A 15,245-nucleotide genomic window follows, 5' to 3' on the forward strand; every position below is an offset into this window, starting at 1 on the left:
GGAACCAATCTGTAACTGTTTTGGATTGGCCCCCCTATAGGCCGGATTCAAATCCGATCGAAAACTTATGAAATCAAGAAAGAAAGAAGTCGCGGCAAAGCGGTCATCAAACGTCGACTACCTTTGCAAAGCATTTTCGAAGAATGGAACCAATTTAGTGATGCAACTTGAACAAAATTAGTTGCTTCAATGCCCAAGAGATGTAAACCGTCATTACTGCCAAAGGACATGCAACCAAATATTGAAAAGTGTAAAAATGTTTTTTAAATACGTCAGGTAGTTTGTGTTGTAAAAATAATCTCATTAAACTAATATTTTTTTATATTTCTTATGAGCGAGTCTAATGTCTTTAATTATATGGCCAGACCTTTGCTAGGTTAAAACTGCTAGTAGTAAGGATGAACCGAATAAAATCTAACAAACCGACAAGTTTTGTAGATAAAATTTAGTTTAGCATTAGACAACACATACCTGAATATTTTAAAATTATTTAACAAGTTCCAATGGTAGTGTAAAAAAAAATTTTGAGAGAAGTATCTTGGGTAGTATAAAATGTTCTTAGTGTCTTTAATTATGTGACCACCACTGTATATAGTGTCCTAAGGGTTCAAGAGCTGAAAATGGACAACACATTTTGGAGTCAATTCCAACCTACATTAGTTTTTTTTTATTATCTTAATACTATTATAAAGGCGAAAGTTTGTATGGATGTATGGATGTATGGATGTATGGATGTTTGTTACTCTTTCACGTAAAAACTACTGAACCGATTACAATGAAATTTAGCACACATATAGAGGGTAACTTGGATTAACACATAGGATAGGTTTTATCCCGGAAATCCCACGGGAACGGGAACTATGCGGGTTTTCCTTTGAAAACGCGGGCGAAGCCGCGGGCGGAAATCTAGTATTCTGATAATTATAATTTCAATACGAATAGATAGTGATATAGGTATATTCAATTATTGCGCTTCTAAAAGCTGTATAGGTAGGGTAGACTGGGTACGGTTGAAACAATTTCGCTTATAACGACCATAACTTTGCTCTTTATTACCCGAGCGATGAAAAATATATGTTAAATAAAAGAGCATATATCTGTCTACTAATAGGAGCTATGATTTTAGTTCCATGTGTATTATTTTTTATAGCAGATCAAATTAAAAAAATGAATCCGATTTGTTTCAACCGTCCCCATACCAGGGGCGGTTGAAACAGTGATTGGGGTCAGTTAAAAAATATGCGAATAATACAAAATATAGCATTAAAATATGTTTTATTAATTGTTTATTTTAAATCTAACAATAATTAAGTAACTCTATTACAATAAGGTCTGCTCTCTAAATATGGTGACATACAATCAAGACAGAAGTACCTACTCCTCATCTTCTGATGATAACTCCTCTCGTATTTTTTCTTTTTTGCTTCTTCGGTGTTACTTTTACATTTTCTTCCATCAAATTTCTTCCTTTTTCCTCTATCCAATCGCTTCTTCACTTACTTAGCTCTTGTTCGTTTCAATATTAATTCCTGCTCTTTTCTTATCTCTTCCTTATCTGATGTGTCAATGTAAATAGTAGACTTTCTGAGTTTTCGCCCTCTATTATTATACCTTCTATTGTTATATCCTCTATTATATCCAATTGTTTTATTTTCTTGCTCGCCAGAGTCATCTCGCATTCGAATTTACCTTAGAAGCGATTAATTGTGCTTCTTTGCCGCTTTTCGCAATGATCTCCGGTTTTCACTTCCTCATATGCGTCTTTGTACTTTGATAAGTCTATTTATCTTCCCGAAATCTCTCTTACACGTACTATCGGCATCTAAAAATACAAAAAAATTATTAAAACAATGTTTCAACCGTACCCAAAAAAAATGTTTCAACCGTCCCCAACTCCTACTTTAGGTAAAATACAGTTCTAGTAATTGTAACAACAATGATACACAAAAACTAGTCACAATGTCATATTCCACAAGATTCACTTCAAACAAAAACGCACACTTAATACTGTCACTTAAATAGAAACGCCAATAATTGGAAAAATCTCCAAGCAAAAATACTTACTTTTGGTCATAAAAACATAATAGGGTCTTATAAAATCAGCTGAAGCGCGCGGAGATCGACGTAACATTGTGGTTCGTGTTTAGAACAGTTGTGCGCTTCATTTTCCCCTTGGACCCCTAACCCCCCCACCAACGGTTTGCGAGATATTCGTGTTGTTTCAACCGTCCTTTGTTTCAATCGTACCCAGTCTACCCTACTTTAATTTACAATTTGGAAAAGTAAGTACATATTTCATTTCAATGAAAAATATACAGTTCCACAGCCTAAATTTCCACCATCTGGCGTAGGTGTCGTCATCAGAGCTATCTTTACATAAGTAATTGTACATCAGTTCTTGCCATTATGTTAATTGTGCTAAAACACACATTCTTTCATGAAATGTAAAACTAGATGAAAAATGTGGACTCACATGGCGTGAATATTTCTTCGTCTTGTGAAACACATATAATAATTATATGTAAACGCTATCTATACATACGTATACTTTTGATAATAAATAATGTGTAAGTATAAAAATGTAAATAACATTAGTTACAATAATATTTACATAAATATAGTTTTGTACATGGAGATTTTTTATTATTTTAACAATATTTTTTCCTTAAGACACTCCTTATTTGTAAATTGGTTGTGCCATTTTTAATAACTTTAAAGACAAGTGAACTTAAATGAATGAAATATGGGTCAAATTCAGAGTAATTATTGAGTTTTATATAAATAATCAGATGAAGATGGCTTAGTTTAAAATTGTATATTAAATACTATACCAACGTTCCAGTTGATTAGCGCGGTAAATTCGGAAAATGAATTTCTTCTTTACCATCTGCACCACGTGTAACTACATCAACGAGGTAAAAAGGTAATATCAATGCCAAACAATTTACTAATAGAGTAAGCTGTAAGATCCCAGAGCCGTGAGACACAACTTATTTTCTAAAGCATATAAGTTTCGGTTCACAGTAGTATCTTTTTTTCGAGGGTAGGTGCTAAAGAGATAACACGTGTTTTTTTGCGATCCTCATAATTTAATTAAAAAAATCTATTTTTCAATTAATATAAATCTATAATTCATATGTGTTAAATTAAAAGTTTGCCTACCAGTGTTCCTACAGTTTGTCCTGCCTTATTTATCACTTTATCACTTCACTACACAGTCAACATAATGGAATCAATAAAGCAATCCATGGAAGACATGACTGCTATTTTCAATAAAAGAATGGCTGATTTCCAACTGGAGCTCCAAAATAATCACAATCCACCTGCCAGTAGTAGCCCTACATCCAAACTTGCAGCTGAGTTTGAGTCTTTCAGAACCTTTGTAATCTCATCGTTACAATGTCTTCAATCACAAATTGACATGCTGGCTAGACTTCTAGATCAACAAGAGATGCGGTCAAGAAGGAAGATACTTCTTTTTCATGGTGTGACGGAATCTGATAAAGAGGACTTATATGCCACTGTCTCTAATATAATATCGCAGAAGCTTAACATATCCAGTATTGACAAAAATTCCATGGTTCGTTGCAACACATTGGGTCGAGTTAGTGGTGACAAACCTAGACCAATAGTAGTCAAGTTTTGTGACATCCGTGTGCGAGATAGTGTTTGGTCTGCGAAGACTCATCTAAAGAAATCCGGCATAACTCTTTCTGAGTTTCTAACTAAAGGACGTCACGAGGCCTTTATGGCAGCTAGGGATCGCTTCGGTGTTGCTCATTGCTGGACCCGGGAAGGCTTTATATATATAAGACCAAAAGATGGCTCCAAGCATCGTATAACTTGTCTTTCTGAACTGGAGGCTATCCCGCCTTGTCCTGTTGTGCCAGTCAGCGCTACTGGACAAGCTTCCAGGGGTCATGAATCACAGAGAGACCCAAAGATAGTTCCTGGCGCTAGGACGAAGAGGCTTCTTAAAGGGAAGTAAAGTTGGTACATAATATTTTGTTCTAAACACTTTTTGTCAACGCTGCTGTATGGTTAATACTTAAATTGTTTACTTTTTTGTTACATCTATTAGTAGCTTATGTCAAATATGTTTCCTGAATTCGCTATAAGTTTAATTTAATTAGTTAAGTTATTTGAGGTGTTTTTTTAAACATTTCTCCCGCTTTTATTTTGTTGTTTACATGTTACCCACTTTTAACATCATAAAAATATAGCTTCCTAATATTTATATGTCAATTGTCACTTTGATCAAAATTGACATTTGACAGACAAAATATAATGTCGCGTACTAATTCTCACCAACTAAGTACGAGTCCTTTTGACTTACAATATTGCCATCTGTATATTTTACTTTATAATTATTCTACTTTAATTTATGTTAAAGTTTAATTATAACGACTGTTTTAATTTATACTTGTTTTCTTTTTGATCTTTTATTGTTATACGCTGGATGGTGCAACTTTTGTATAATTGTTGTTGTATTTTATAGGTAAAATTTTGTAGCTATTTTATTGTATTATTATTTATTTATTATTATTATTGAAGCTATATATATTATATTTACTTATATATTATAATAATATATATTAATAACTATATTTATTTATTTAATTATTTATCATCATTACACATAAATATTAAAATGTCTCTTAATAATAGTATGAGCAGTCTTGCCAGTTTTGAATCTCTCAGCTCTTCTGAGTCCAGCAATGATTGCAGTTACCACAGTACTTCTCCTTTTTCGCTAAATACAGCATTATCCTCTACTTTTTCCAATTCCAAAAAACACTTTAATGTCGTACATATAAATGCTCAGAGCATTCCGGCACATTATCCTGATTTCCTTGCTTCCTTTGATTGTCCTGAGCTCCATGCCATTCTCATTTCCGAATCCTGGTTGAAACCTTGTCTCCCCTCTATCTCTTACTCCCTTCCCGGTTTTCAACTCATCAGAAATGATCGCCTTGGCAGGGGTGGTGGTGGGGTTGCTATTTATCTACGTTCACACATTCCATTCACTTTAATAAGCGCCTCACCCCAACCCCCACCGCATGATGAGGCTGAGCATCTTCTTCTTGAGATTTCCCTTTCCCATTCCAAAATCCTGCTCGGTGTTTTTTACAGTCATGACCTTACTGTGAACTTCTTCCCTTCCTTTGACCTTCTCCTTGAAAAATTTACTCCTTCCTATGATCATGTCATTTTTATGGGCGATTTTAACACCTGCCTTTTAAAGAATGATCATCGTTCGAAAAAACTACTTTCCATCATTAACTCTTATAATTTCCATCTTCCTCCATTAAATCCAACTCACCACTCTCCAAATTCAGCTCCTTCCCTTCTTGACCTCATCATAGTTTCCTCCCCTGATCATGTCTTGAAGTCTGGGCAATTTCCTGCTGACGGATTCTCTTGCCACGACTTGTTATTCCTATCCTATAACATCCGCCCTCCTAAACCCAAACGTAAAGTCATTATGCAGCGAAACTTTGGGGGTTTGAACAGAGAATTGCTTTGCTTCGATGCGGAACAAACAGATTGGTCAGTCGTAGTTAACGCTTCGTCGGTAGATGAAAAAGTTGATCTGTTCAACTCGCTTATTGTTCAACTTTATGACAAGCATGCACCGCTACGCCCAGTTAAACTAAAGCACCTTCCTGCACCTTGGCTAACTGACGACATTAAATCTGCATTAAATAAGAAAAATCGTGCTAAAGCAAAACTGCGGACTGACAACTCCGATATCAATAGAGAACGGTACAAGGTAATTCGCAATCGCTGTAATACTATGTGTAGGGATGCACAACAACGTTACATCCATAAAACGATTGAGAACGGTGAGCCCGCAAAGGTTTGGAAATTTCTGAGATCATTAGGGATTGGCAAATCGTCTCAAGCCAGCTGCAGCAGTACTAATACAAATATTGATTTATTAAACAACTTTTTTACCAATGCTGCAGTTAGTGTAGATGCAAATGCCAAATCTCAGACACTAAGCCATCTTTCATCAAAACCGGTCCCGAACCTACCACCGTTTAATTTTAGTCAATTCGCTGTCGATAATGTTAAGAGAAGCATCTTGTCCATTTCTTCGAAAGCCGTCGGTAGTGACAGTATTGGTCGTGATATGATTGTCCCTATCCTTGAAGTTGTAGCCCCTATCTTAACTCACATCCTTAACATATCCATATCCTCTCGCACATTTCCCAAAGCTTGGAAGGAAGCCTTCATTATCCCGCTTCCCAAAAAAACCAACCCTTCAGCTTTCCATGAGTACCGTCCTATATCAATACTGCCATTCCTTTCTAAAATCCTAGAACGCCTTGTTGAGCAACAGTTACGTTCATTTCTGAATAAACAGAACTTATTCAATCCCTTCCAATCCGGATTCCGTCCAGGCCATAGCACGACCACTGCTCTCATTAAAGTCACTGACGATATCCGCCAAGCAATGGACAACAAGCAGCTCACAATTCTTACGTTATTAGATTTCAGTAACGCTTTTAACTCGGTTGATCATGACATTTTGCTGGGTTTGCTTGCTTCTCTTAACATTTCATCGGCGGCTATTGAATGGTTCCGTAGCTTTTTTCAGGGGCGCCGGCAACGTATTAAAGTTGATGACGTTCTGTCGTCTTGGTGTGACTTAAGGGCCGGTGTCCCTCAAGGTAGCGTGTTGTCGCCAATCCTTTTCTCAATTTTTATTGACTCAATTTCCACAAATTTAACTTCTCCCTACCATATGTATGCAGATGATTTGCAAATTTACTCACATACAACCATCTCGGGAATTTCAGAAGCTATAGAAAGAACAAATGTTGATCTAGACAATATCACTACCTGGTCCCACAATTTCGGTCTAACTGTTAACCCATCTAAGACTCAAGCTATCATAATTGGTAGCCGCAAAATGACTGCCAAGCTAGACTGGAACAGCTTACCAAAGCTAATTCTTTGTGGATCGCACATTCCGTTCAGCGAGTCGGTCAAAAATCTCGGGCTTCTGCTTGATAAGAACTTGTCTTGGAATGTGCAAATAGAGACGTTGCGGAAAAAAATGTATGGCGCTGTAGGTTCCATTCGTCGATTGCGCAATTTTCTGCCCATTCCTACAAGGGTATCGCTTGCTGAGACTTTACTCCTTCCTATCCTGGATTATGCTGACATTTCCTACCCTGACCTCTCCGAACAACAACTTGATTCCCTTGAGCGACTCCAAAACGTATGTATACGTTACGTATTTGGACTGCGAAAATATGACCATGTGTCCGAATTCCGAGCCAAGCTTAAGTGGCCTCCCATCCGCATCCGCCGGAATGCTCATATCCTGCATTTATTGTACAAAATTCTATTTGATCCCAAAACCCCATTTTACCTGAAACAAAATTTTAAATTCCTGGGTGAAAATAGCCTTACTCTCCGTTCCTCTAATCTACTCACCTTAAGTGTCCCTTCCCACAGATCCAATTTCTTCCATTCTTCCTTCACTGTGTCTGCAATCAATCTTTGGAATTCTATTCCAGAATCGATAAGGCGTGCTCAATCAATTAATGTTTTCAAAAATGCATTAAAACAATATTTCTCGCAACCAGCTTCGTAACACATTATAATTTATATCTACTTTATTATATATTTCAAGTTATTCCTTGCCTATAATTTATATAATATATATATCATCACATGGATATTGAGTATTTCATAGGGGTCCTTCTTTAATTTCGTATAATATGTATATGTGTAGTTATATATATGTATGTATATATGTATGTATATATATGTATTTATGTAATAAGTTATTATATTATGTATATAAGTTATTATGTATTTATTTATATATTTATTATTTACGTAATAATTATTTATAGATTTTGTTCAATTTTAAGCAAAATGTACCCAATTGTAATTGCACCTTCACCATAAAATTATGTTATCCTTATGGTTTTGCGGGTTGTCTGGCAGAAATCGCTTACAGCGATAAGACCGCCCTCTGTACATGTTTTTAACTTTTATCGCTCTTCTGTTGTAATCCTGTATGTGTGTGCAATAAAGAATTTTTCATTCATTCATTCATTCATTCATTCATTCATTCATTCATTCATTCATTCATCTAGTGTACTTTTTAATATCTGAATGTTTGAAAAACTCTACTGTGAACCGAAACTTATATGCTTTAGAAAATAAGTTGTGTCTTACGGCTCTGGGATCTTGGACCATAACCAAAGAAACAAAAACAAATCTATAACTATCAAGGTAAAGTTCTCAGAAATCTGATAGATAAACAATGTTGATACATGAAAACAAATTTGGACATGATAAATAATATTTGATGCATTTCCTATGAAAACACGCGAATACGCAACAGATGACTTTAAATTAAGTTAACCAAAGAAACATATTGCAGTATAATTCAGAATAGTTACATTCTGAAATGAAGTCATTGGAAAATGTTATTTTTTATTACGATACCTAACAATATGGGGCTTTTTATTAAGTTTTAACGACAAAACAAATGCTCTGAAGAGTAAATAAAGTTGACCCAAATGTCTAGCAAAACAAAACTCACGTTTAATATCTAGCTTCTAGTGCAATGTACTCGAATCACGATCGAAACACGTGGTAGCTCGTGATCATCTTACAAAACTGGAGATGTTTTAAAACATAATGTATATCATCTGCCATGCAAGCCATCTTGATGATACTGTGTATGTAATCGAATTAAGAGAAAGATGTGTGAGCCGTAGGTTAAGGTAAATATGGCTGGCTGGCTGGCTAGCCAATGAAAGTAGATTTTCGTCAAAAATCCTAATGCAATTTGGCGTGTTTAAGCGGTCAGTAGTTAGGGGCTTTCATTAGTTCATAAGCAGAAAATTGTTTAGAGATTGTTAAAGAACAATATGCAGACCTGCTTTCACGCAAATGCGTTACAATTTTACAGACAATAACAATATCTTTAGCAACTTATTCAATAATATCTTTCTTTTTCGTTCGTTTTGTGGAAACTGTATACCTAGGTCATGTAGGTAAATTTTTATAGAATTTAAAGCGATCACTTAGGAGCTTATTTACGCTTTTGCGTTTTATTGAAGCCTAATTTTAGAATCGCTACTGGTAAAATGCGGAGATGTTTGTACGCTAACACAATCAAAACATACAGCTTCAAACGGATAACGCCTAATCCTTTTACCTTAAAATTTTACTTTCAGACTTTTAAGTAATATAAAGTGAGTAAACGTCTCGACATTACCGAATATTTACAAAACATCCTTCGATACCGATAATAATAATGCGTGACCTTATAAGAATGCTATTTGTTTTATAAAACTTGGTATGATCTCATCTGATAGTCTATTGCAATGTAAGTATATCAGACAGCATCATTTATAATAATTATTGTTAGAATTTGTCAACGATTTGGTGAAGTATACGAAATTAATTAACCAAAAACTATAGTTAATTTGTTCCAATGAATTTTAGATATTGTTTCGCGGAAAATCCAAATATGTAAATGCTTTGCCTATGTGCTTTACTTTGGTTTTGTCATCACGGAAAAATACGCCTACAGCATAATTGTCAATTATCCTACCAAAAGTGAAAATAATAGTATTCTGAACTTGGATTGGATCCCGTTCTATCTAGGTATGTACCTTATTCAATGAAGCATTTTACTTTTCAGTTTTCGTAATTTTTACAGTTATTAAGACGGTATGACTCGCTGTCTGGACGCGCATCATTTAACACATTTAACATTAATAAACGAATATTTTCTATTTCAAATGCGATAAGGACTTTCATGAACTCTTCTTTGAATAGATAGAGAACACAGCTTCATCAAAATTGAACCACAATCATGTACAGACTCCAACAAATAGGTTTGGTGCCAAATCGTTAATAACTTAATAGTTAAAACGAAATAAATTACGACTACCTATACCGCGTAGAAAATTAGAAATCGCAATATATCATAACGAGTAGTTAATCTATCATACCGATTACCGACTACCTATCTTTAATAGGCGAATCCTCACAGAGCGAGCGGGAGCTGCTTCCTGCAGATATATTTTTTTTATATGTCGTTATCTGTAAAGGAGCTGGTGGTGGATAGGAATAGTATGCGGGTCTCCACCTCCGACTTTCTATGTGGTGTGAATGTGGTGCCTTCCCTGCAAACTGGCCAAATTCGTGCCAAAGCATGCTCGACTTCTATACAAATTTGTATGTTACAAAAAGTCTTTCTGAACGTTACAAAAGCAATTGATTCGCTCTGTGTAGAACTGTAGACCCGGCTATTGGTACAAAACGTTTGAAATAAGATTAAACGCGTCAATCACCTTGATCTGTCAAAGCTCGATAAAAAGTATGGTCAGCAACAATAATATTAGCAGCTTTTCTTTTTGTGTGAATTGTTTGCCTAATAATTGAGACATTTATATGCGTTGATTTAATGAACCTACCGTACCCAATTTTTATTTATTTGACAACAATGATAGCACATTATGACGCAGGTTTATGCTAATTTTTTTTTTTTAAGATAATAGCAATTTTAATTTAATTATTGAATTTATTATTCAGCGCGGAATCTTCGACAAAATGGCTTCGATATAAAATTCGCGGAGGTCAATTTATTGATATAGTACCTACATACATTTACATTACACTGTATACAGACGTTTATAATCTTTTAGTGTCGTTTTAATAGCCGATTAATGTTGATACAAATGTACATGGAGAACATAAAATTATACGTCATCATCATCTAGGTATTTATTATGCCACATGCCGCGCGTTGTAGCGAATTATGAGACAACGTAATATTACGTTTTTATACCTTTCACCAGGGAGAATGTTTGCTGTTTTGTATGTAGACTTGTTACGGTGTTATGGCTGAATTGATTTTGATGAATTGTATGAAAAATGAAAGGTTAATAAAATTAAACACCAAATGTACGATAGGTAATCGGCAACATTCATATACCTATCTAGATCATAGATACGAAGCTAATTATTTATCGAACTTTGAGACTAAAATAGTAAATTATTATTGTAATTTTTGATGTTTCTCCCAATCTTGTGACTTGTTGAATCTAGGTATGTGACGACGATTCGTCCGCGTCGGCCCCGACAGCAAAGGAGGTCAATTTTGAAAGTAACTAGTGGTCTTTAAAATATCGGCATAATCGAATTCTTTCGACCCGCGGAGCACGTAACTGAACGTGACAAATTAACAAAAAAAACCTGGCAATGAGCCGGGAACACGAAAACCGCGAAAAAAACTAAAAAACTATTCACCAACGGAAGTTACGCTGTAACTCAGCCAATAAATACCTGCCTGTAAATCATACATCAATCTTACAAGATTCCAATAAGAATGCTTTTAGATTACATAATATTGCATATTTAATGTAATCTACACATACATATGCACAGCTTGTATAGTCCTTTCCACCTAAGATGATTTCTGTGACACATCGATTTTTGACACGTGTAGAGATGTCGGTTACTGAAATCGTATCAATTGTTTCTGATAATCGATAATATTCTATATGGAAATGAAATCGATTTGAATAAAGTACCAAAGTTAGTTTTTTCGGCATTTCGCCAACAATTAACTAAGGAAACTTAGCAAACAACAGCAACAAAAAGTCAACAATAACAATTAGTAACAATAACAGAATATCACGTAAAGTATCAATATAAAAATGCAACTTGTATACAAGGCTGACGCACTCGTACAGACGATTGACTCGATTGACAAACGATCACAAGATGGGCGCCGATTATATGATTTTCCAACTCTATGATTTTTCAACGATCCATTTCATGTACACGAATTGCGTAGGTATTATATTTTTGTGTTATTTTATTTTATTTTTAATTATATTAAACTAAACAATACTGTTTTTGATTTATAAGCTTAAGATGTTTCATTTTTATATTTTTGGTAATAATGCCGCCATAAAATAAAAATATTATGCACTAAAATTATTTTGACTTTTTAAACATAAAATTCGTAATTCGGAACACGATGAAGTGTCACAGGAATCATCATAGGTGAAAAGGACTATAATTATTTTTATTATACAGCCCAAGAAACACGTTTGCCAAAGGATTGCGGGTTAGAAAGTTAAGTTTTATGATGTAGCAAAGGAACCGCACTAAAGTTCGTAGAATGGACGTAAACAAATATTTGGAACTGGGGTTCGTGCCAAGTCATATTTCAGGGTCGCGAACGACGTCTTCAAAGGAATTGTTCCTCATACGTATAAAAATAAGATCTATAAATATTCGCAATATTTAGTCGCAAATTTGCAATGCTCTAGGATCACGTGTTTACCACTCACCTTTCTGTTACTGGGACAGCTTTTGATTTGAGCTCGTAGAACATAAAATCTTGGTGATGCTGGGCCGTAGTCATCTCTTCTAAAATCTTCTGGTCCACATTAAAATCATTAGTTAAGAGGGATGCGAGATCGTATCCCATATCAATGCCGGACTCATCCATGTTTTAACAAAATCACAAACACAAACTTTCCACAAATCCAAATTTTACATATGAATGTTATAAATTCATATTTTAAACACAAACCGCAACTGTTTACATGAGAAAAGGATGGATATCGCAGCATCCATCCTCCCAGCTGTCTACTTGTTGCTATTGTTGTTACATAGACAAGGGATGCATGTACGGGAAAATCTTGGATGACTATTAATCTGCCAATTTAAATATAAGTTTTTCCACTTGACTTACATGGTTGTTCCATACCATTTTCTTTGATTACATTTTATCTAGTCACAGATAACACACCGATGACAATCTTTTTTTACGTCACATTCATGTGACAGCATTGAGCACAGTGTCCAAATAACATAAACTAAAACAACTTTTTATCGTTTTAAATTCTAAGATCAATTAGTAAAAAACTTTAATTACACATCTGAGCAACTCAATTGTATTTTTATAAAATATTAGGTAGAAATATAGCATCTGCTAAATATTTGTAACTTTATAGAAACAATAGGCTTGGATATGTCTTGCAAATTTTTAAATGGAAAGAAATATGAATAGAAAACATAAATTAATTTATTATTTAAAATGAGGAAGTTTATTTTAAACTTATGTCTATGCTTGAGGTGGCAGATGTCAACTGGCAACACTGAAATAATTTATTATTCTGAGAATCTGTGGCACAAAACTTTGTTATCTATGGTTTAATTTTCGCGGCCCGGAACTAGAACAATACCTAACTTTTTAACTTAATTTCAAATTACTATCGCAATTTCGATTATCGCACATATTTAAAACAGAGGCCGTATACATTTATTCCAAATATGTCGAAAGCTCATCCCCCAGAGTTGAAAAAGTGAGTGAGATTGTAAAAACAATAAGCGTCCCAAACATAACCTTACTATTTTTTGAATCATGTTTGTTGATACTATCTTTGTTCCTTTGTTTGTGTTTAATCGGTGGAAAGTAGGTAAATATGATTGTTTTTTATATTTTTACAGGTTCATGGATAAAAAGCTCTCAATAAAATTAAACGCCGGTCGGGCTGTGACTGGTGTCCTACGAGGTTTTGATCCGTTCATGAATCTTGTGCTGGATGAATCGGTAGAAGAATGTAAAGATGGACAAAGAAATAACATCGGCATGGTTGTACGTAATTTAATTTCAGTATTTTAAGTGATTAGTAGAAATTATAGGGACAATAATTATTATATGTAGGTACATTCATCTATTCTGTGCATTCATATGTCGTTACGAGCCTAATCTCTTTTTCTAATATTAACACCTTTCTATTAATGGCCATGATTGGAAAAGATGATATGAATGATAAGCAGCTGTTTAAAATAACATTTTATAAACTAATTGGCTGATGTCTTTACTATTCACGTATGAGTGAATAAGAAACTGTTCGTCAGTATTCATAATTTTTTATTCATAATAGTTTCATTGAAATTTTTATAGCTAAAGTCTGACTTTAGCTAACCTCACCACAGAAATACCTATAAATAATAATATAATTTTTTTTTTTCACACCGCCGCGAGGCGAGAAAAAAGAAATAAATAAAATAATAATATTGTAACTTTATTGCACATAATATGTACAAAGCATAGTTTATAATTCACCTGCAAATGGGAACGATGCATCTCGATCTGGATCTTTAGAATATCCGAATGACTTATCTTGACCAATAGTTGAATATTTTGCTGTTATAGTAAATAGCTGAATATCATTCAAGCTGTTGGTTGAATGGCACGATTTTAAAGAAGTTAGGATCTTAATAAAATGACTGATTAACGGCCAGATGTTACCTTCAACACATACAGTAATAGACATCAGTCTTGTCAATAACATCTATACTAATATTATAAAGCTGAAGAGTTTGTTTGTTTGTTTGTTTGAACGCACTAATTTCGGGAACTACTGGTCCGATTTGAAAAATTCTTTCGGTGTTAGATAGCCCATTTATCGAGGAAGGTTATAGGCTATATTTCATCACGCTACGGGGAACAGGAGTGTAGCCACGGGGGTGAAACCGCGCGGAGCAGCTAGTTTAGGATATAGGAAGAAGCATGAGTAACTATTCCTTAATTTACTGAATCAAATTTATAATGATAATGTTAATGTGCAACTTGTTTTTTACAGGTAATACGAGGAAACAGCATTATTATGTTGGAGTCATTAGATAGAATATAGTATTTAAGGCATTCCTTTTAAGTTTAGGATAAGGCTCAGATTCTTACAATAAAGCCACTATTTCAATAAACCAAAATACAATGGAGTAATATTCAGTATTGTCATGAATATGTAATTGGGTACAATAAAACACTAAGACAAAATCAAATTATTTTATTTAATTCTTTAAAAACCAATGTTCCATAAAATTTTGCCATACCTACTTGTTTATTCTATTTCATCCACAAACGCTTCTAGTTGCAGCATTTGTGCGATTTATATTGCATTTTCTTCCATACTATACTCTATGATTTTCATAAATGATATTGTAATGTTAATTGAACCTCTACTTATTTTTTTACCTCTATTTCAGAAGGCACTGTAAAATGTGTGTAGTATGATTATAACAAATATATAGTTGTACTAGCTTTCCACCCGCAGCTTCGCCCGCGCAGTCAAAGAAAAACCCGCATAGTTCCCGTTCCCGTGGGATTTCCGCGATAAAACCTATACTATTTCCCGGGGTAAAAAGTAGCCTATGTCCTTTCTCGGGTATCAAAA

The 15,245-nt window shown here is 34.4% G+C and overlaps 2 protein-coding genes across 2 annotated transcripts in view; one reads left to right on the top strand and one right to left on the bottom strand.

Moving 5' to 3' along the window:
- Mitf (transcription factor Mitf) overlaps positions 1–12,730 on the bottom strand; it is a 107,180-nt gene extending 94,450 nt beyond the window's left edge. The window contains exon 1 of the mRNA XM_090115900.1: positions 12,348–12,730. Within this exon, the coding sequence (XP_089972026.1) occupies positions 12,348–12,508 (161 nt within the window). The 5' untranslated portion in view covers positions 12,509–12,730. The remainder of the gene's footprint in view (positions 1–12,347) is intronic.
- Positions 12,731–13,201: 471 nt separating this feature from the next.
- SNRPG (small nuclear ribonucleoprotein G) lies at positions 13,202–14,740 on the top strand. Its single transcript, XM_090115931.1, has 3 exons — positions 13,202–13,367; positions 13,513–13,660; positions 14,655–14,740. The coding sequence occupies exons 1-3, from the start codon at positions 13,336–13,338 to the stop codon at positions 14,703–14,705; spliced, it is 231 nt and encodes a 76-aa protein (XP_089972057.1). The 5' UTR covers positions 13,202–13,335; the 3' UTR covers positions 14,706–14,740.
- The last annotated feature ends 505 nt before the right edge of the window (positions 14,741–15,245 follow it).

The sequence above is a fragment of the Colias eurytheme genome, chromosome 24 (assembly GCF_061535395.1).
Source record: "Colias eurytheme isolate Ceu_HAF_F1 chromosome 24, ilColEury1 Martin Lab GWU primary, whole genome shotgun sequence".
NCBI classification, from domain to species: Eukaryota; Metazoa; Arthropoda; class Insecta; order Lepidoptera; family Pieridae; genus Colias; species Colias eurytheme.